The sequence below is a fragment of the Hippoglossus hippoglossus genome, chromosome 18, assembly GCF_009819705.1.
Source record: "Hippoglossus hippoglossus isolate fHipHip1 chromosome 18, fHipHip1.pri, whole genome shotgun sequence".
NCBI lineage: Eukaryota > Metazoa > Chordata > Actinopteri > Pleuronectiformes > Pleuronectidae > Hippoglossus > Hippoglossus hippoglossus.
In genome coordinates, this window is record NC_047168.1 from 3,505,106 (window position 1) to 3,527,403 (window position 22,298).

Genomic DNA, 22,298 nt, shown 5'->3' on the forward strand with positions numbered 1-22,298 from the left:
GGGTGGTGCCAGCTAAACCACGCTATACACAGTAGGAAAAAACACATTAGTTTTATGACCCTGCTGCCAATCACCTGTAATTGTCACCCTCAGCCATTTAAAGGGAAAGAGCTGCCTGATAAATCTAATGTGAATGAACTGTGTAACAGGATACTTGTAAGCGTTTGCCACTGTCAGTTTGGATTTGAGCGGCCCACAAAGAGGAGGAAGAGGAAGTGAGAGAGACATGGAGAATGTGTGTCTCTAGTTTTCTCAGTTTCAAGCAAGAACAGTGTAAAACCTGTCTGCAGGGATGCATTTCCTGTCATTTGTAATCACTGATTGTATATTTTTTTTTACTTCTGTGTCCATCAGTTCTCCTGGCTCAGCCCATAGAGAATGAGTGCATGGAGGGGTTGACATTGAAGATCACCGACTTTGGCCTGGCGAGGGAGTGGCATAAGACCACCAAGATGAGCACCGCCGGCACCTACGCCTGGATGGCCCCGGAGGTCATCAAGTCCTCCACCTTCTCCAAGGGCAGCGACGTCTGGAGGTGTGTGTGTGTGTGTGTGTGTGTGTGTGTGTGTGTGTGTGTGTGTGTGTGTGTGTGTGTGTGTGTGTGTGTGTGTGTGTGTGTGTGTGTGTGTGTGTGTGTGTGTGTGTGAGAGAAAGAAAGTCAGGACTTTGTTTTATTGTGAGTGCAGGTGTGCTCGCAAGGTGTTTGAGTAATCAAAAGCCTGTTGTGTTTGTCATGATTCCTTAGAAAAGGGGGTATGGTTTATCAGTCATGGCGCCTTAAAGGAATAGCTTCACATTTTGGGAAATATACTTTTATGTCTTAATGTCAGTTACATGAAAAGGTTGATACCGCTCATATCTCACTAAACATAAAGCGAGGGCCTGTAGGCAGGTGGTTTAGTTCCGAGAGCTACTATTCTAACATTATCTTGTGACATCTTTTAACCAAAAGGTCACAGCTTGTCTTCATAACAGCCACATTCTTACGACACCAGAAAATAAGTTTGCGTCCTGACATTTGAAAAACTGATCCTCAGTTTAATAGTCTGATGAAAGTTGCTAGCTGACTGTATTAGAGTTTCTAAGGTGACAGATTTACAAAGTTTGTGAATAATGCAGGGGTTTCACAAGGATGTTTTGCTATTAAACACTTTACTGGCAGTTTCAGCTGCCAGGCAAATGCCCGTGGAAGGGATATCGAAGTAAAAAAGATACGGGCAGTCTTCATAAAAGTGCGCCATTAAATTATGTACGTTCAATATCGTCTGCTAATTATCTGCAGTTCTTCAGCTAAGTGGTAGAAAAAGAGGGGAAAGGGTGAAAGTGCAGAGAAGCGAGGGTTGGAGGGCGCGGGGGGAGGCAGTGATGAAGAGATGCAGGGACGGAGTGATGGATTGCAGCGGGCCGCCGCAGCCATGTGATGGCGTCTCTTCAAAGACATGCTCTGTGCTTTGTTGTGGGGACATGTGTGCTGCACACTGTCTCATTGTCTCTGGCATAGACAGAGGAGGAGGCCACACACCAGACCACACCACAGCTTTTTATCTGGGAATTGTGTGTGTGTGTGTGTGTGTGTGTGTGTGTGTGTGTGTGTGTGTGTGTGTGTGTGTGTGTGTGTGTGTGTGTGTGTGTGTGTGTGTGTGTGTGTGTGTGTGTGTGTGTGTGTGTGTGTGTGTGTGTGTGTGTGTGTGTGTACATGCTCCTATCTGTATGGGTTTTTGGCCACATCTACACAGAGTTAGAAGAGTCCCTCAATTATGGTCTGTGGTTTCATAATAACGACCGAAACAACTGTGATTTGTTGAGAGGGGATTGGAGATGGCTTCTAAGTGCTGTATGTGAATTTGCATTTGGAATGAAGTGAGCCGGGCCGTCCTTACTCAGCAACAGGGAATATATATATAAATTATGAATTAAAGCAATAATGCATTCACGGCTTTGCTGCATTGTGGTTATTGCAGTGACTCTCATATGCCAGGGTTTAATTTTAATCCTGTGGATTTGGACCATATCATCCATTCGTAAAAAGGATCTTTGCACACTCATACATAGTCTATGTGAAACCAATTGAGCATGCTGTGACAGAGAACCTCTTTGAAAGCGTCCTTGAGAACACCAAAAGAGATTCTGCTCTGGTGCAAGCCACTTAAGGAATTTTCTGGTACTTGATAGAACCCTATTTTCCGAGAGAGTGTAGTTTCTTTTTTTTTACTATTTCAATGGGCTCTTTGCTCTCTCACTATCTCACACGTACATCCTCTCACTTTCCGTCTCCCTCGCCTCTCGACAACAAACCCACGGCACCTCATTTTCACAGCAATCACTGCGCAATCTGGAGAACGGCGAAATGAACGAGTAGCAGGCGGGCGGCCCTGCACTGAAAATGAAGGGTCATCTTTGTTCTGCCATTCTTTCTCATTTGTCCATGGCCGCCCGTCTCCAGAGCTGCCACGCGGAGACGCCGACCGCCTCGGGGCGAGCCGGCGAGCAGCGTTTCTGCACAGTCACAGTGTGTGGAAGTTGTAATTAAAGAACTAAATAAAAAAGGGCTGCGGCCTGAGCTCTCCACTTAGCGAGCCTCCACTGTGCGTTCGGTCAGGTCCGGGCGAGGGCTAATTGACAGTGTGGGAGATCCAAGTCCTGCACCAAGCTTCAACTTCTTGGGACACAGGGCTGCTCCCATTGTGTGGCCTCCAAAGTCCTGTTTTTTTTGTCTGTATGTGTGTGTCTGTGTGTCTCTGTGTGTGTGTGTGTACTTGTGTTGGCTCACGTTCGGTATTCATGAACTCACACTGCTTTGCCAGCACGTGCTTCATCATGCAAATTTCTCCAAAGCACTAATGCGTCTTGGTTCTCTTCTGTCACTGCTATGATAGTGAAAATGTAAGGCCTAATGTGGAGCAGTAAGCAAGAAGTGGAATTAAAATTACACTTTACAATTCATAATGCAACAAAGTATCTAAACTCCATATATTTAGTGTGTGTGTGTGTGTGTGTGTGTGTGTGTGTGTGTGTGTGTGTGTGTGTGTGTGTGTGTGTGTGTGTGTGTGTGTGTGTGTGTGTGTGTGTGTGTGTGTGTGTGTGTGTGTGTGTGTGTACTATACTCAGATTTGATCCACAAACATTGAGTTGAATGGTCTGCAAGCAACATGTGGACTAAACTATATTTCAGATAATCCTGGTGCTGGTAATTTGAGACTTATTGAGCTGAAAAACCCATGATCGGCCATGATTCTATTTACAGTAAGGCCTCTTCAGTGAGGCAGCTGCGGGAAGTATGTATTTATAACAGCTTAAGGATATGAAAACATTACCGTATTGCAGCGGTCAAGAACGTATTTTAAACACGAATGGGCATTGTAACATAGACTTCTGAAATGAAAATCTTGTTTAGTACAGTGATACTGCAGCAGCTTGATTCAAATAATTTCCAATGTATCACATGTTTTAAAATTCCAAAGAATTCAGAGCTATATGTGTTGCAAAATACTGTATAATGATGCTTGTTGTGAAATTATATTCTGTGTCTAATTTTAGTCCGAGTGCACTGTCTCATGCCTTGTGGTGTGTGTTTCCCCCCCCCCCTCCAGCTATGGTGTTCTGCTGTGGGAGCTGCTAACAGGAGAGTCACCGTACAAAGGGATTGACGGACTCGCTGTCGCCTACGGAGTCGCCGTCAACAAGCTCACGCTGCCCATCCCTTCCACGTGCCCCGAACCCTTTGCTCAGCTCATGTCAGGTGGGGGGGGGCGCACCTTTATGTGTAGCAATGTACCTGGATGCCCTCGTGCCACTGCTGCTGTCAGTTCAGTGGTGTGTGCGAGTCCTCCTGCGTGTGATCGTTGGTGTCCCCGGCATGCTCTCTTTCCATTTCCCCAAAGCTGGGTTGAAATTGAGCAAACAAATTCCTGTATGTTAATAACTCGGCTGTGCAGGGGAAGTGTGTCGTGCTGGGGCCACCAGCGTGTTTGTAACTGTTTGTCCTCTTCCTTTGTTAAGTTTCAAGTTAAAAAGAAACGTCACCTGGGTACTTTCTAACATGTTAACTGCTTTGTACCGAACGTACGTTTGCTTTGAAGCAGACGCTGTGTGCAGTCTTTCCACTTAGCCTCTTGTCGTGATGTCGGCTTGTTTTTCTACCACTGTGTTCATAAAGGAGATCAGTGCGCACAAACCACCGATAGCCACCTCAGAGGATTAATTAATTATTGGATTGGTTTTTGATCTGCTTGTAATGCCCCAAGTGTTGCAGCAAATTATGCGAAACCCCTCACAGCCAGTTAATAAAGCGTGACACTTTGAGTAAGCGATCAATCTGACTCCAGATGTTCACACAGGTTCACACTCATGCCTGAAATATGTGAAAATACAAACGACAGGTGTTGCTGCAGAATATTCATTCAATTAACAGAAATAACCAACTCTGGCCTGATTTTAAGTCTTCACAGTTATCTGGGTGATACAATTGGTCTTTTTCCAGTGCAGATCAGTGTGTGTGAGGAAAATGGTGAATCACTGGGTGACTTCCTTCTTTCACGTCCCTTGATTCAAGACAAATGTCCAAAGAAGTGAAACTGTAGTGGAGACAAGATTTTTCCATTTGTTTTTAGGAAACAAGATTTTACCACTCGGTACCGAACTAAATAAATCTTATAGTAATTTAAGGACACAGAAGGATTAGAGTTGTTCCAACATAAAACGCCTTAATACCTGTGTCTCATTGTGAGGACACCTATGCAACTGTACACATAATAATCCCAAGAGTGCAGGTGTGTGGTGTAGAACCCGCTGTCTGACTGTGTCTGCTCTATACGTAACAGAGTGCTGGGACCAGGACCCCCACCGGAGACCCAATTTCTGCTCCATCCTGGCCCAGCTGACGGCGCTGGAGCAGCAGGTGAAGGAAGAGATGCCACAGGACTCCTTCCACTCCCTGCAGGAGGACTGGAAACTGGAGATCCAGGACATGTTTGATGAACTCCGGGCTAAGGAGAAGGTATGAGGCACTGTGCAAACCACTCGCGTACCTCTTTTCCTCCAATGATCCTTGCGATCCATTCAGCTACCCAGAACTCTCAACTCCTGCTAGAGGCTGACTTATCATGCTTCTCTCGCTGTCTCCTCTCTGGTGTAACACTCTGGTCAGGCTCAGAAATAGCAGCAATCTTTGCAACCAATACACTTTTACATTCATACCTGAAGTAAATTATCTCCAAAGACGGCACATCAAAGAAACATTCATTTTAGTTTTGGATGTTCATTTGACTTTGATCTTTGTTTTTATTTGGTTGGAACAGTATCTAATGTAAGGTCCCTGGAGGAGAAGCCCATATACTGAACACTTTAGATCAAACACTAATCTGTGTGACATCAAATAAAATGTCAAACAGAAGCTGCTAGTCATCTTGCCACAATACTGATGAAAGGTTTCCCTGCAATCAACTTCACTGCCACCCAGGAGGAGATGGGACTGTAAACCTGCATAACCTCAGTCATGCATGATTGGGACCTGCTTATATTAAACACCTCCCCCCTCCTCCATCAGGAGCTGCGGTGCCGCGAGGAGGAGCTGAAGCGAGCGGCTCTGGAGCAGAAGTCCCATGAAGAGTTCCTGCGGCAGCGCGAGCAGCAGCTGGCCCAGTGGGAGCAGGACGTGTTCGAGCGCGAACTCAGCCTCCTCATCCACCACCTGAACCAGAACCAGGAGAAGCCCAACGTCAAGAAGAGGAAGGGCACCTTCAAGAAGCACAAGCTCAAGAGCAAGAATGGCGAGAAGATCAGCATGCCCCAAGGTGTGTGTCTGTGTGTGTGTTTGAAGTGTCTTTGATTTGTTCAGTCCCAAACAAATATAGCCGGATTGTGTCAGTCTGCAGTCTTGACGAGAAATCCCATTCCAAGAGCCATTACTGGCTCAGTCTCAACAAGCAATAAAAACAACAACAAAAGTACAAACAAAAAAAATGCAAGAGAGCAGTGAAGAGGAAGTGTGTGTGTGTGTGTGTGTGTGTGTGGGAGGGGGTGGTGTTCTGTGGTGCAACTGTTTTGTAGCTCAGCTTTGCTGCAGGATCATATCAGGGCTGGACTCATGATATTTGGTGCTGCATATATGTAATAACTTTGAAATAGTTTTCTTATATTTTCATCACAAAAAAAGCTCTTCAAAAAAAAAAATGGTATCACTTTATTCTGAAAAAGCCCCTGGAACTCCACTCAGACCATGGTTTGACAAAGATGCTACTAAAGCCTTGATCTCACAGGTCTGACTTGCTGATGCTGCATCTGCAATGACCCACTCGCTCTCTTGTTGCTACCTGTTTACCCTGTAACACTCAGCTGGCTGCTGCTCCTTATGTATCCTCTACTATCACAAAGTCACATGGGCCGCTGCAGTTCACATCCACTGGGGTTCAGTGTGTGTGTGTGTGTGTGTGTGTGTGCGTGTGCGTGCGTGCGTGCGTGCGTGCGTGCGTGCATGCGCGCGCGTGTGCGCGTGTGTGCGTGTGCGCGCGCGTGGTGTTGTGGTTAGGCCTTTCCCAGCAGCAGCAGGGCAGTGATGTGGTGGTGGGGGTTTGATGAGAGGGGAGACTGAGCCAACCACGCCTCAACACTTCCTGTCTATGGATATGCTGGTCTCTCTGTCTCTCTCTCTCTCTGTCTCTGTTCTTCTCCTCCCTAGTGTTTTTATTGTCCTTCTGACCTTTTCTTTTTTCCTTTCCTCTTTACACCAATGATTATTATTATTTTCCTTCATCCTGTTTTAGTCTTGCTCTTTGCACCCTTTGGAGTAACTTTTAGTTCATCACGTATTCTCAAAAAGTTTCTTTTTCAGGAATTAGGATTTAAATTGTTTTTATTCCATCAGAACCAGGAAAAGAAATGGAAAGAATGAAAATTCAAGGATAAAAGACATTGAGGCTTTTCTGTAGCATTGCAAATTTGGCTCAGTCATGGTTATATAGAGGGTAAATATACATAGAAACAAATACTTTTTGCTAGAAATAGAGCGACAGCAACATTGGTGCGTGGCTATGGCACATTTTAAGTAAAAGTAAAATTATATGAAGTCCAAATGTATAATTTTAGCTCAGGTTTTGGCTGGAGTCATCTCAGTTAACTGGAACCATAGACTCTATATAAAGATGGACAACATATCTCCATTTCCTCACAATATCAAGAAATGAAGCCAAAATATAGCAGAGAGCAGCGCTGGTATCTTGCACTGTTGTCTTCATTTGGAGCCAGAGTCCGGGCAGTAGCCATCAGGGGATTGAGCCGTGGTATTGGGTCCCGCTGATAAACGCACTGGACCAATCACGAGTCAGTCTCAGCTGTCAATCATGACATTTCACCCAGTTTTTGTAGAAAAAATAAACCATGGACCTACATCAGTGTGATAAGAACTAAACAGGACAGAAATCATCTTTGGGGAAAATAATGTGACGTGTGTATTGATGTTAATTTGGGCCATGTCCCATACACTAACATGGAAGAGGTGGAATGTATGACCTATACTGCTATACAGCCACCAGGGGGTGGCTTCACTTTTGGGGATCTGTCATGTACACGTCTTTACATACATTCTAGGACTTAAACAAAATATTGTTTTTAAGGTTATCTTATTTTGCTAGCGAGCAAATGCTAGCTAATGGCAGGAGCTGCTATAAGGCCTGATGTGTGTCTTTCTTTGTGTACAATCTGTGCAGTTGAATAATGACGTTGTGATGTCAAACCACATAATTAACTCAGTACCTCAAATTAATAGCAATATCTCATTCTGTCCTCATTATAGACCACTGCACTTGATAATGTCGGTAAATATGCAATTTAAGAACATGATTTACTGATTTTAAGGGAAGCAATTAAAAAAAGCCAAGGGTACAAATGACAGATCAAATAAAGGGAATTGATGTTTCACGTGCACATTAATTTGAGGGAATGGTTTATAATATGAGGCCATGAGTAACTAATTTGAGAGAATAATTTATTTCAAAATTTCCCTCCTGGCTGCGTTGGTCACTGTTAGTAAAGCCTGAGTTTGTTCCCTTTGGATTGACTGATATCTTTGCCTAAATTAACGTTTAGTGCCCTTAAATCGAACTAAGCCTTAATTAGCACTTAAGCTACGCAGCTTGTTATAAGCAGTAGTATTTGTGGCAGCAGCATTATTTTATCCCTGGCTAGCAGTTACGTGCCATTCAATCCCTTAACAGAAATTAGCCATGTAATGTAAGGATTTGAGATGAGAACATGTATTGCTCTGAATCTCCTGGAAAAACTCTGAAACTGCCGTGACAGCCAGTTAAGGCTTTTTTGGAGAAATAAGGAACCTAAACACAAGTGTTGCAACCTTCAAAACAGCTGACAGCTCTTTGGCGTGTATGAATGTGAAGTCGAGCGAGGAAACCCAGAGTTGTGTGTAAATGGAATGGTAAAATGGATGGCCTTTAGATAGCTCTTTTCTTGACAACGGCCGCTCAAAGTGCTTTACACTACAAGGCACATTCCCACACACATTCATACAGCACCTCTCAAAACTCGTGTGACGATGATACAGCTCAGGCAATTTGGGGTTCACTGTCCAGCCCAAGGTCACGTCGACATACAGACTGGAATGGATATATATAAATATGTGTGTGTTTGTTTTTGTTGCAGACTTCATCCATAAGATTACAGTGCAAGCCTCCCCCGGCCTGGAGAAGAGGCGCAACTCTCCTGATCTGGGTTCAGGCTCCTCGCCCTCCTTCGGCCCACGTTTCCGTGCGATCCAACGTGAGTGCAGCCATTTTTTGTCCTGGATGCGCACACGTGTGTGTGTGTGAGCCTCCAGAGACATTGGGGAAAAAACTAAGAATGTCGCATCTCTGGCCTTGTTGCATGCACACACAGACTCTGTTGCAACATTACATCTCAGTTTTCAATACTCTTTCATGTGTTCTCAACCACCCACTCGAATTCTTTGTCTTCCCCTGTTTCCCTGTGGGTCCCCTCTTGTTCTCTCTACCCTTCTCTGGCTTAATGCTCTCTCTCTTTCTCTCTCTCTCTCTCTCACACACACACCCTTTTCCCTTTTCAATAGTCTGTTCCAGTCCAAATATTATCTGACTTCCTCTCAGCGGCTCAGCAGCTTTTTTTCCCACTGCAGCCTGACTCAGACTGCAGTTCGCCCAGTGCTGCAGTGGGGGGAGCCATGGAGCTGTATTCTCCATGCAGAAACGCTCCCCAGTTTTTATATGCATGTAGTGGCTACAGTGCGGTTGACTGAATTAAAAATAAGCTGGGAGGAATTCATTGCTGCAGGAGAAGGGGTTGAGAAGGGTTGCAGCAGTGGCAGAGATTTACAATGCTCCTCTGCTTGTCAGGCTCGCAGACAAACGCCCCGAGATCGAGCCTGTAGGCAGTAGGTCACGGGCCGTCTTAACAAAACCCAAGAGGAAATTTGTGGTGCAGCAACAGGCAGTGAAAGGGATTTTTTTTTCTAAACAATTACCACCGGGGGTTGGCATAAAAGCACAAACTGCAGTGAAACATTTATCTGTAAAAGTGGTTAGTAAATCCAAAACATCTGTCGGCTTCATTTATTCATTAAATAGAGGGCTGGTTTTCTTTACTTCCTAATGACTCCCCTTAATGGCAATCACTAAGCCAAGAGTGTGCCAGTCATTAAAATGTGTTTAGTGGATATTTATGCTTGCCCTCTGAGTAGAAAGCAGTGATTTATTGCTGCTGCTTTCCAAACATATTTGTCTAGAGAACTGCCAAAATGATTTGCTTTAGTGCACAGAGCTCCATTCAACATGGTTTTTGTTCAGTGAATACAAGTTAGTGAAGGGGGTGGCACAAGAAAAACCTACAGAGCAATCGTCTTTGAGGTAAAGTCTCCCATTCTGCCAAAGTCTACTGAATTCAATAACAAGGAAATTAAATCATCCCACATTTATTGAGGGACTTATTTTAATTTGGGAGAACAAGAGTTAGCATTTTAACATCTCGGTAGACTGTTATCTAATGGTTACAGCTGCCCTCATTTATTTTTGCAATGGTTGCAGGGTTCGTTTTAGCTACTGTCTCACTGGTGCTATTCCTCATTCCACCTCCAGTACCTGAGGCATAGAGGTTGCTACATGTACTGTGCATGTACATCCTCTGCTGTATATGCTATCCATATTATTATTATTATCATTATTACTCCAATTTAGCTAGTGGTGTTGCTCTAATGAAGGCATTGTCAGTTGGTCGACCCCGTGCTTTTGTCCTGAATTAAATATCTCAACAGCTCTTGCATTGATAGAGATAAAATTGAGTTCAAGTTCTCATTTGTAATGTGCAAGTTAACACAGGGTCCAAATGATAAATGGTCTTTATGTATACAGCGCTTTTCTAGTCTTGATTACTCAAAGCACTTAACAGTACAGTTCTTTGCCATCCTTTTATAAAAGAGTCCTGTTGACTTGAGTGGTTTCCTGAATTTCTCTTTAGCGCCACCCTAATGCAAATATTTTCATTCATTTAGATAAATATCCTAATATTTACCTGAAGGAACATAATTTGGATATTCAGAGGATGATATAGATGATTAGTTAACATTCACCCCACGCTTCGGTTTATGACGAAATACCCTCAAAACTAAAGCTGCTTTCAGACATGCACTGAATTTCGGAGATCCTCTGGACTTTCTTCATGTATGTGTGAATGCAAATGTCCGAGTGAGAGCCTCCAGAATTTCTGCTGACTTTTCCCGGCTGGAGCCCCTAGTGTAAAGTCCAGAGGAAAGTCAGTGGAAACCAGTCGAGACGTTTTTTTGTAATCCTGTCTGACTCACTAACAAGCAATCAAATGCAGACGGAAACATAACCTCCTTAGCTGAGGTAACGACATTCTCCTCAGCCTCAGCTGTACTTGAGGATTGCATGCTGATACTAAGACGGTGAACAAAGTAAACATTACACCTGATCAACATCTGCAGTTTGCACAGCTGTTTGTTTCATATGTAGCAGCAAATGAATATCACCTTTGTTAATAATGTTTAACAGAAGTAGAAATGCAACATGGGGCTGATGATGAGTAGATGAGCTAATGGGGAAATATACAAAAATATTACAACCATGTAAACATAAAGATGATGACATTAATGCGGACAAATTGCAAAAGGAAAGGAGTGTTTACAGAGGAAAATGCTGGGGATTTTCTTTTTCAAGCAACAGTTGGATATTGGTGGAAATTGCAACACTGACACTATCAACTGACTTTCTGTGGATGCTTTGAAAAGCATTGTGTCAGAGAGAGACGGGAGGCAAAGTGCACGAGCCAGGCCGCCAGTGTAGTACAGGCCAATTGAAACAGAACAACTTGTCCGTTCAGAGAGCACAGCTGCAATTTCTGAAGCTGCAATGGAAATGACAGGAACGAGCGAGGGAATCGCTGGGAATAAGCATCGCCAGAAATCGGCGAAATAAAAACAATAGATTTAAAGTTTTTTAAAGTTCCATTTTCCACTTTTGTCCCTTCCTTTGTCAAACATGTCAGCCTTTGTGTCGAGAAGGTTCCATTTAGCTTTGTCGGGGGTGTGAGGTTAAAAAAAGTGTGAGTGCAAGGTGATGTGGCAGGACGCCCAGTCTGTGCATGACTGACTGTTCACATGCTTTGTGTTTGGAGCACGTGCCAGTCGGTGGGGAGGTAAAGAGTGCGAATGCCATTTGAAATTCACAGCTTTTATTTGCACACTGTACTTCCTGTCATCTTCTCTTAAGCCCCTTTTTCATTGGTCCAAAAACCCACTAACATCCGGCTTTTGTCTGCGATGGATTCAATCAGCATCCCCCCTTTCTTTTAGCGAGTTTAACTGCATTAAAAAAACCTGCTCATACCTGATAATTTTGGTGTAAGAGAGGCTCCTCCCTTCCTTCCACCTCCTGCTCTGTAAACCATTCTGACATTGCCCAATAGACTGAATCCCCTATAATGACGTCATCGTCACACAATTTAGAAGAGATCGGCACTTGTTGAAGTTTCATGAAATGTAGCCATGGGGTCAGTTAAATGTCACCGTGTCGGAGACGAGTGTAGGCCTGACTTAATTGTTGTTGTTGTGAAAGATGCCTTTTAAAAAATGCCTCCCTCACCTCATTAGAATACAGCCGGGTGGCATGCATACTGATAATGTGCCAGCTTATATTTTTCTCCCTTTTTCTTTGCAGTCAGTCCCAGTGACAACAGCAGGTCGTTCGGGCTGAGCCCAGTCTGGCCTCTTGAGGCGTCCTCTCTCAAACAATCGAATGGAGACATGAGGTTGTGCCCCCACTGGAGGCCCCAGAGCCCGAAAAGTCCCAAAAGCCCCAAAGTGCTGCGCCTCAGTCCGCAGGAAAGCAGGTAAAGCATTTTCTTTGACATGTGAACATTTAGGGTTTACAAGGACTCAACTTAGTTCAGCACCACGCTTCAGTGTTTCTTAATTTTTTGTCGCTTTCAGTCTTTCGATGAGAGCCAAGCTCCTGGGGTCAGACAGCAATGAGAACGGAGAGTCCAAGGACGACTTTGAGGAGTACAGACCCTCCACCCCCACCCCTCCCCCTGCACAGAACGGTAACCGGTGCCCTCCATCACCTGCCTAAACGCCAGTTGCATCTTCCATTAGCTGGTGTTATAATTCACACTGGCATGAGTGTGAATTATAAATACGCTAAATGAATAATAAATGCACTGAGTGTTCTTTTTCTGTCTCTTTCTCCTTCTGTGTCTTTCTAAAACTTAAAAAATCATTTTTCTCTCTCTGCAGGCTCCTCAGTGAAGAACAGCCTGCGGCTTCCTCTACCTCAGGGAGACTCGGGCAGCGAGGAAGGTGGCTCCTCCCCAGCTGGCTCCCCCAGGCCTGAGAGGGGTTCCCACGGTGGCCTGATTAGGGGCACGCACCAGGCCCTGCTCGGGGGTGCCTCCCTCCTGGCCTCAGTAGGATTGGGTCGCTGCCTTGATATGCCCCCAAGGGTGCCCCCTCGAACTAACCCCCCATCCCTAGAGGACCGCACCACCTTCGAACTGGAGATCTCCTCCCCTAAGCCCCTCATCTCAGACCCCCCAGTAGTGGACGATCTCATCTCATTATCCACCTCTGAGCCGCTCCCCAGACCGCTCTTGGATTTAGCTCTGCAGTACCAAGAACTCAAGCCCTTGCCCCTGACTCCACCACCGCCAAACCCGCGCGAGAGGAGTGGCCACCGGACGCCGCACAGTCCGCAGAGCCCCAGGACCCCCCTGCAGCACGACAAGAACAGCCCAGCGGAATGGACCCTGAGTTCCACTTCTTCCAACGGGGAGACCAACTGCGAGGCCTGGGAGCACAAAGCTGACAGGAGGAGGAGGTCCAGCCAAGGCCTGCACACCTCCCAGCTAGGTCAGTTTTTCACCTTAAAGGGGTATTCCACCAATTTTAGAGGAAAAGATCCTTGCACTATGTGAAGTGTAAGAAATCCTCTGACTCATACCCGGGGCTAGAAGTCATTTGAAGTTTATTTTGACCATTTTTCTTTTGTCTCCCAACCTTATGAAAGTACATCTCTTCTCCTGATTGGGTCTTGGGTTTCTTTTTAACTTAATTGCATGATTTAACCACATTTCTTCAGGACGCCCAACACTAAAACTGGATCCAACTTATACCTTGAGTAATAATTTGCATATCTCCGGTAACAGCTGGCCCCACTGCTAATACTTGCTCAGCAAAGCTAGCATCAAATCTTCTGCCCCTGTTGTTTTCCCTCAGAGTCAGAGATTCTCTTTTGTTGCAAAGTTGACGGCGAAACATGAGGCAGCACAGCTGAGGTCACAGAGCCAGAGAGTGCTGGATTCAGAGTTGCTGATCATCTGTTCATGAATTCACCGACACGGCAAAGTCTTTCTGGGCTCTCCCTCAGAGTCTTTGGCTGGAGCCCAGCTGTGCATTATGGTTGTATTGAGTGCAAATATGCTCATATCCAGACATGTAATGTGTCTTGTATGTTGTGTTAAATACATGCGTGACACATGATAAAAGAGCACACGCCAGAGGGATTAGCATTCATTACATTTTGAAATAGGCAATTATCCATTCTCATGGGGCATATTTACACTTTTGTTGTAATTCTTGTACAGTGCCGTGCTCCCAGACATTATCTGCATACCAGCTGCTTTCATTTACAGTGCATTCACATGTTTTTCCCAAAGACTAATATGCGTTTCTTCGAAGCACTGACACAGTTTAGAGCTGTAACGACGGAGGCGTGGGTATTGGTTGTTTTAAGAGCGAGTGGGCTTTACGAGGGGCTTTAAGAGTGCCCCCTGGGAAACATTTCACACTCCGTATCTGGTCCGTTTGACTCACAAAGCCCCGGATTCTCCACAGCGCCGTTCTCCCAGCGCTGCCCCCAGGTTGCGAGCAGACATATCTCGCCTGCTCCGCCGCCAACAACCGTGATCTCACAAACCGCATGCGCTCATTACATGGGGCGCACAGAGGCGAAAAGCCACACTTAATTAAACAGGGAATGTTTTAGCTAAGCATCTTATTACGTTTATTGAGCGCAATGACTCAGATGCATTGACAGACTGCCACAAGGTTACTGGCTGTGAATGCAAGCTTGAAAGAGAGAGATGAATTTAGAGGATACCGACACTGGTTTGCTCATGTGACTCCCGATTCCCCTGTCTTGTCAGCTTTATCTTTTGCATGCACGGAGAGTTGCTGTTCACGTAAGTAATGCCATTTGGCAGACACATCGCATTTGGACATAGCGAATGTTCATCCGAGGTGATTTATTCTGAGTTTAATGTTCTTGTCGGTGCTAATTTACACTTGCTGCTTGCAGCTCCGTCATGTAGTTACACGGCACTATGTTGTTCTCAATGTAGACTAATTACATCAACATTCTGCCCTGGTGCTTGTTCCAATTCTTTTTGCAACAGTAGTCTTCTACTTTCATGTTTCTGTCTGGATCAATGTGAGCATGTTTTTAGAGTATGTGTTTTCTAGAATTATGCACGAACAAGTGCTGCATTCAGATGGGGTAGGAATGCATCAAAGAGCAGTGGAGCAGCAGTGCAGCAGTTTGAAAGCACATTCCAGATTAACAATTGAAAACTCCTCCAGCAAGAACATGAAGGACGGGGTGATGAAGATGTTTAATATGTTGAATGTTTAAACCTTTTATATATATATTAGTCTTTGTCATTTTACACATCTTACGGAGTCTGTTGTCAACGAGACAGTTGTCTAGAATCTTAATATAATTATTCAGGATATCTTTGCCTCAGCTGCTACGTTTTTGACTTTTGTATTTGAAGTCTGTCATTCGTAAGTCCCTCAGCCATTAAGAGTTTTAATTCTAAAAGGCTGCAGAGCACGTTTGATGTTTTTCTCTCTCTTCTTTTCAGTTTTGGACCTGCCCTTCTGCCAAGACACACAGGACGCCGAGGATAAACCTTCTGTGCCCTATTCTCTCCACCCCAACCCTGCCCTCTGCAGCCCCAAAACCCGCCGCCTGGAGGTCAGCGTCATCCCCCGGCCCCGCCCGTCACCCATCCGCCCCCGCATCGACCCCTGGAGCTTCATCTCGACTGGCGGAGGGAACTCAACTGTGGGCCGCAGTCCTATCCGCTCGGACAGCAACCCCCTGGGCTATCAGCCTTCCCCTACAAACCCGTTCACCAACTGTGACCCGTTCCCATCACCGGACTGTGATCCATTTGCCCTCAAAGCTGACCCCTTGGGCGACTCGGACGCAGCTTCACCATTTGACCCCTTCTCAACTCCCTTTCACACATCCCGCTCTGCCCCGTGCTCCACCAACGGCTCGCCCACGTTGCCCTCATTCCGCATTGTCCCCCTCAACCCAGCCGACTCGCCCCTGATTGACCTGGGCTGGGCGGCCTGCAGCAAGCCCCTGGATGGCACCAAAGAGAGGGCTCACCCCCGCCGGACAATGGGGCTCAAGCCCTTCAAGTCCCCTACTCAGCTCAGAGATGACCGGTTCTAAACAAGGCCTCGTCTGTTGGCTTGTGACCACGTCTCCCTCCTGAGTGTTTAAAAAGTGCAGTTTTATCACAGGAGCACAGACCAGGACTGTTTCCACTACTTTGTCCTACATCTTAAAGGAAAGGTAAACCAACAGCTGGTGCCCATTTCATTCTCCCTCTCTATCTCTGTTTCTCTATCCCTTTGAAGGAGCAGACCACAGATCACTAGTTCCATCTTCAGATCCTATCAGACTGCTCATATCACCTGCTTTCATCACCCCCTACCTTTGAAGCATTGTGACAATGCAGAGGTGGATAAGGCGACTTGCACGGCTTCATCTGTCGCTACCTCTCTGCAGACTGAAAGCATTCAGGACAATGAAAAATTGGAGTGCCTTATTTCATGAAGTGTTTTTAATATATATCTTTTCAAGGTTCCTTGAATGGATAATCTGGTGCGTAGGGAAGATGCTTTGAATTTGGTTTAAATTTGCAAATCAGCTTAGCGTTGCTGTGGAAGAAAATGCCGTCTCCATGTGTGTGCGCGCTTGTGTGCATGTATGTCTAGACTCATTGTTCAAGGAAAGCTTACTGTTGTTTTTGTTTTTTTTAAAACAGTCTGCCCTGTTGCATTATGGGAGAAAGCACTCAGAGTGGATATTCTAGGCTGCTCATGAAATCCAAGACAAAACCATGACCCAGGCATTCCACTTGGAAGCAGATAACATTCCAGTCACATTCCTCGGGAAATGCCAGGGATTGGACAGATTCATTGGGCTGGCAGGCGACAGAGCACAGGAAACAAGACAGGGGAGCCCTCTGCGTTCCCTCCCTATGCCAAAGAATGCCACTGTGACAGTGTAAGAGCTGGGACAAAGAGTGTCTGCAAATAAGTTGTTTTTGCCTCCGCAGAGCTCCAGACGGGTGGGTTCGCCACACTGGATGATACAGAGAGAGACAATAGTATTTAAATGTAACTTCAATATACTTTTCTGTGATTGTTTGACTTGTTTGACACTATCCCGACTGTCTTCTCACCACCCGTCTGATGCTTTAGGAAGGTTCAAACCAAAAATAACTATTAGAAGATACTACAGTACATCAGTATGGACGCTTTCTTCAGTCATCTCCACAGTGGCCTCACAAAGCCAGCCCACAATTTCACAGTGCACCACTAACTTGGTCGTCATTGGTCCTTTCATCCAGTTCTTGAACTAGAAAAACTAGATCTGAAATGTTGCATTTCTTTCTCATGGATCCATCAAAATTTGTATCGAAGAAAGTAGGAGCTGTAAGATTTGAAATTCATGTTTGTTTTTTTTACCCCTGTAAATTGGATTTCATTAGTCGCTGCAGCCAAGAATAGAAATATATACAGACCAAGACAAAAACAATAAAAAGAAATCCAAAATATAGATCAGAGAATAAAATAAAAAGTTTGTAAAAAATATGTGCATTATAATACTGTATATAAAATACAAATTTGATAGAAGTGATACCTGCAAAACCTGATTCCAAAAGATTTGTTCGACATTGTTGACGCCACTCTCTTATCTGTCTATTCAATGTATTCAACATCAACTGCAACTTGCTACCCCTGGACAGAGCCGGGCTAGCTGCTTCCCCCTGTTTCTAGTCTTTATGCTAAGCTAAGCTAATCATCTCCTGATGTGAGCAACATATTCAGCTTACGCACATGAGAGAGGTATTCTTCCCATTTAACTCTGTGCAACAAAAAGAAATTTCCGACAATGTCAAACAAGTCCTTTGGTAAAATGCGTCAAACATCAGATGTTTTAGGGAGGTTGTGAGTTGTAGGCTGGCTTTGCACAACTTGAGCTTAGGCGTTACTGAACTCTACTCACAGTTCTATGGTCAGAAAAGAAATCCATCCTAAACCATTATGTCAGTACCGAAAACATCTGGTAGGAACCTCTGGATTACTGACATATCATGTTCTCAGAACAGATGCAGCAGAGACGTTTGAGCATTTTAATACAGGGAGGAATTTTTTAGCATCAGTAGCCTCAACAGAGGAGAATGCAGCAGAGCAACCACTGACAAACGGCCTCATCCCACTCTTGGCTCACAATCATTATTGTCAGTGGTTGTTCTGCACACCTAATGTAACATGTTCCGACAGTTTTCTCAAAAGGCATCCTGGGAAATGCGTGAGGTGTGGCAGGTCACAACATCTCAGACTCGTGATGCATAACCGGAGTGAGCCGGGTTCCCAAGCGTCTAGTCCGTTAACATAATTGGCGTAGGTCAGGCATGTGAGCAACTGGAAGAGACCCCCTTACACGTGGCCCAAACTCGTCATGTAACCCATGTTTTCACTGGAGCATTACAGGGTAGAAATACTGATTGGGTTCATCACTGACACCGTGTCATGGGAAGACAATAACCGCTTTGTTTCCGATGAAGAGCGAAAGACCTCGTCTCCGAAGGGGGAAAGCTTTGAGATTAGCCTAATAATCCTACTGACGAATGGAGGAGGTTGATAGCGATAATTAGCCTCTTGATAAGAGCAGGGAGAATTAACAATGCGTTCGGATATCTTCTTAATTAATTTCCCCCAACGTTACGTAAATGCCATGCATCCTCCTCACAAGGTATTGTAGTCGCTTGCTGCATCGGCTTCCATCTCGGTAGAAGCTGCGCACTTTTAATGCATAAAGTTTGTGTGAGTGTCTGCGGACGCTCACCCTTTTCTGTGCCCTTCCCCCTCAGGTGATGTGGTAGATAGCTGTACTCCTTTTTTCTTCTTAGTCCCATTCCTTTGCTTGCTTGCACTCTGGAAGCTTTTTCGGGAGGGCAGACTGCAGAGCGTTCAATTCAGTAACAGCCAGGTTTCTGTCCGTGAAAAAAACAGAAAGAAATGGCACTCGTTCAAGGACAATCCATTTACTAGGGAGTGCTGGGAGGGAAGCAGATTTGTTTTTGGATGGAAAGGGGAGCTTTATTATATATTTCTATTGCACATTAACCTATCTGTTCCATCTACTACTGGACATCCAAAGTAATACTCACTGGTAAGAGCAGGTAGATTGTACAGTGAAGAGTCCAGCCACTTTCAATGGTCAAAGTTCTGTATGGCTACACTTGAGGGGGTGAAACGCCTGCAGTCGTTGAGAGGGGTGAGATGTCATTCATTTGGGAAATAATGGTGCACACTCCTCTTGAAAGCATTTGTGGTGCTGCAATTGGTTGTACAAATTGAAAACTGATGGAAGGAGGATAAAAAATCCATTGTCATTAAAAATCCTTTTTAATGTCATGGGTTACACAGTTAGTTTGAGAGAGCTCATACGCCGCCTACTTACCCACCTCCACACAGCTGGCACCTGCTCTGTAAAATGGACCTGTGGTGTTGGAGTGCCTGTTTCGGAAAGACACAATAATTGTACAAATTCTTATGACATAGGAAAGGATGTAATTTGAAGCTAAGAGTAGAATACAAAGTTTCTATCATATTAATGTTGAGAACATGGAAGAAAAAGCAGCAGCAGCAGCTCCTCCATCCTATTTTCTTGCTTTCTCATTTAAGCGTAGTTGCTTCTTCTGGACAGATACAGCTGGTAGGATCACCCACATTCACCATTTTCCGTTGTTTCATATTGACCTCTGGTCCAGTCTCTCCTGCCATCAACAGGACATGAGCTGTGGGGATCTTCTTCAAAGTCGGCCAAACGTTGAAGGTTTAATTTAGCTGTTGTCTCCCTCAGCGTTGTTCCCTACCCCTCCTCTGCTCTCGTCCTCGCCGCCATTTTATAGACGTGACAAGTGATGAGTTATTGACGCGTCTCTGTGTCAACACACAAAGTCACAAGAGCCATCCTCTGATAATCATTAGGCTCGGAGGGCTGTTATTGTCAACAGAGCTCTGTGAGTTAAAAAGAAAAGGCTACACAAAGGAAATTGAGATGATTGAAACGTCTGGTTGATTATTTCTGTCACAAATACAGCGTGTGTCAAGTATCCACTTCAAAACGCCACTCATGTCTGGTCTGGATGTTCTCTCAGCGCTCACTTTAATTCCCCCCCCAGAGCTGATGTTGAAAAAGCGTTACCTGCCGTTTTCCATCAAGGGTGCGCAGATTGAGTCCGACATAAAATATTACTTGTAATAACAGCAGTCACCATGGATTTCACATATAAGTTATTGCCTGTAGTCAGAGTTGGGGGAAATTCTTTTATTTCTCAGAAGTGTTTCATTTGGAGTGGTGAGAAACCTCACCTGCTGCAAAATGACCCGTTCATGAAAATATGTTGAAATGCTTTTTTTTTTTGGTTGGACGTGACCGGGACACATATATGACGGCAACGAGCAATTCTTAGTTTTGGCTGTCAGGTTTATGAGCCATGGCATCCACCCATCTGCCGCAGCTGACAGCCAGCACTCCCATAAGAAACTCCTGATGGGTTGTTTGCGACTCTCTGCTCTTGGAGGCATCGCCCCATCCGTCATTGCAAATCAGCGTCTCTCTACAACAAGCAGCCGGGGAGAATGGAAGTGAATTCTCTACAGGAGGGAGCGATATCTGGCCACCAGCTCCACAGGGCGGCAGGGAGCAGACATGATTTGATGATCTTAATTCAAAGCTCAGACCATTGCCTCAATCAGCGAATGGCAAATTGCCAATACATTGCATGAATAAAAGCTAATGAGACGGCACAGTGGAGCAACCCAAGGCCGTGACCCTCATCACGCCAAGAGGCACCAACTAGTGGCAGTTGTGTTTCGCAGCCATTATCAAGAATGAGGGGAAAAAAATCATATCGCAAGCTACTTATTTGTTGGCTTAGTAAAAGAGTTAAGAGTGAAAAGTGTCGCCAATTGTCATCATCCATCAGGATTACACTCAAACTTCAGTCTTTAAAGTGACTTTGTCAACAGCAGATACGTTTACATAGATACTAATTATCGGATTCACACTGGTTAAAGCATTGATTCAACTATATACTTTATGTTTAATAGTAGCAGCATCCACTTGTAAAACCTGCTGTAGGCTCTCCATTATTTTAGGTCAAAATTCCAGTAAAAACCTAATTTGTTTTACACACGGACATCACATTGAAGTGCTAATCTAGTTCCTGCTGGAGCTAATCACATAAAGCTTTATATTTTTACACCCGAATTACTTTTTTGCCCAACACTATTATTTGTTGATGTGTTCAGTAATATTTTGACTTGTCTGATAAGCTGTTACTGCACTTTGCCAGTTTTGGTGCTCCATAGTCATCCGTCTGTTTTTGGTAAATCAGGACATATGGTGTAAAATATAGTTATGGCTCTAGATACTTTAACATATTCAACACAATGCAGATACTGTGATTTAATTCTAGTTTATAAATGTATCAGTATGACCCAATCAGTGCGTTTGTCACAGTGACAACATGGTGGCGAGTGATGCTGGCAGAAGTTAATGCTTTTCTCTGATTGACATGTGCTACTGCTGCTGTATCATTGCAGTTAACAGCCAACAGTAAAGCGAGCATCACAGTGTTGTGTAAACCAATCAGTTCTAACAACGGAGAAGATCTTGCACTGGGAACGACTGAATCTAGTTTCTGCCCAGCCCTCTCTGTAAACATGGCCAAGCTCCAGGGTAGATTTGTGAACCTTGACAAAACTGAATCTCAAAGAATAGTTTCAACTCCTGCACTGAACCATCACTGAACTATTCTGATTACTGAAAGTAACCGAGCATGACGTGCACGTAACCATACCCATTTCTGGTGTCGACTTTAACGAAGCCGGAGAGTCGAGTCAGAAGGACACTGTATTTCTCAAATTGCTCCAGCGCTAGTTAAAGCATGTTTTCTCTCCTTCGTGGTTACTGAGAAAAATTGTAGAAACAACAAGGAGATTGGGAAAACTCAGGCTGAATACGCTCCACATATTGATACATTTTTTTTATTGATGAAGTCTCACCTTGGCGGCTTAGTGAAGAGTAAATTGTGAAACGCCTAACTAGATGCCCTGGCATTTCACTGGCTCTCACCCTATTGCACCTCTGCTTGCTATTGTTCAATTAAGTAGATGTTACAAATGTACCTGGTTATCAGGCTTATTTCAGCTGTCTCACAGGCAGCCGTCGGTGCCAGAGTCTCATTATTGCTCTTTCTGGCTCATATGAAACTAAAGCACCTGTCCAGGCCTTTGTTTGGCATTAACAGGCTGAGCCCAAATGATCAAATATGACCTTTCTTTAGCTGTACAGGAATTGCACATCCCAATAGGGACGTGGACAAAAGCCGTGTCTGCAACAGGCACCGCAAAGTGCGAAAGCTAATGCTCGGTCTTTCAAAGAGTG

The 22,298-nt window shown here is 44.7% G+C and overlaps 1 protein-coding gene across 1 annotated transcript in view; it reads left to right on the top strand.

Moving 5' to 3' along the window:
- LOC117751798 (mitogen-activated protein kinase kinase kinase 11) overlaps positions 1 to 17,987 on the top strand; it is a 37,543-nt gene extending 19,556 nt beyond the window's left edge. The window contains exons 2-10 of the mRNA XM_034568719.1: positions 355 to 535; positions 3,591 to 3,739; positions 4,821 to 4,996; positions 5,546 to 5,792; positions 8,653 to 8,769; positions 12,195 to 12,366; positions 12,467 to 12,579; positions 12,773 to 13,384; positions 15,397 to 17,987. Of these exons, the coding sequence (XP_034424610.1) occupies positions 355 to 535; positions 3,591 to 3,739; positions 4,821 to 4,996; positions 5,546 to 5,792; positions 8,653 to 8,769; positions 12,195 to 12,366; positions 12,467 to 12,579; positions 12,773 to 13,384; positions 15,397 to 15,998 (2,369 nt within the window). The 3' untranslated portion in view covers positions 15,999 to 17,987. The remainder of the gene's footprint in view (positions 1 to 354; positions 536 to 3,590; positions 3,740 to 4,820; positions 4,997 to 5,545; positions 5,793 to 8,652; positions 8,770 to 12,194; positions 12,367 to 12,466; positions 12,580 to 12,772; positions 13,385 to 15,396) is intronic.
- The last annotated feature ends 4,311 nt before the right edge of the window (positions 17,988 to 22,298 follow it).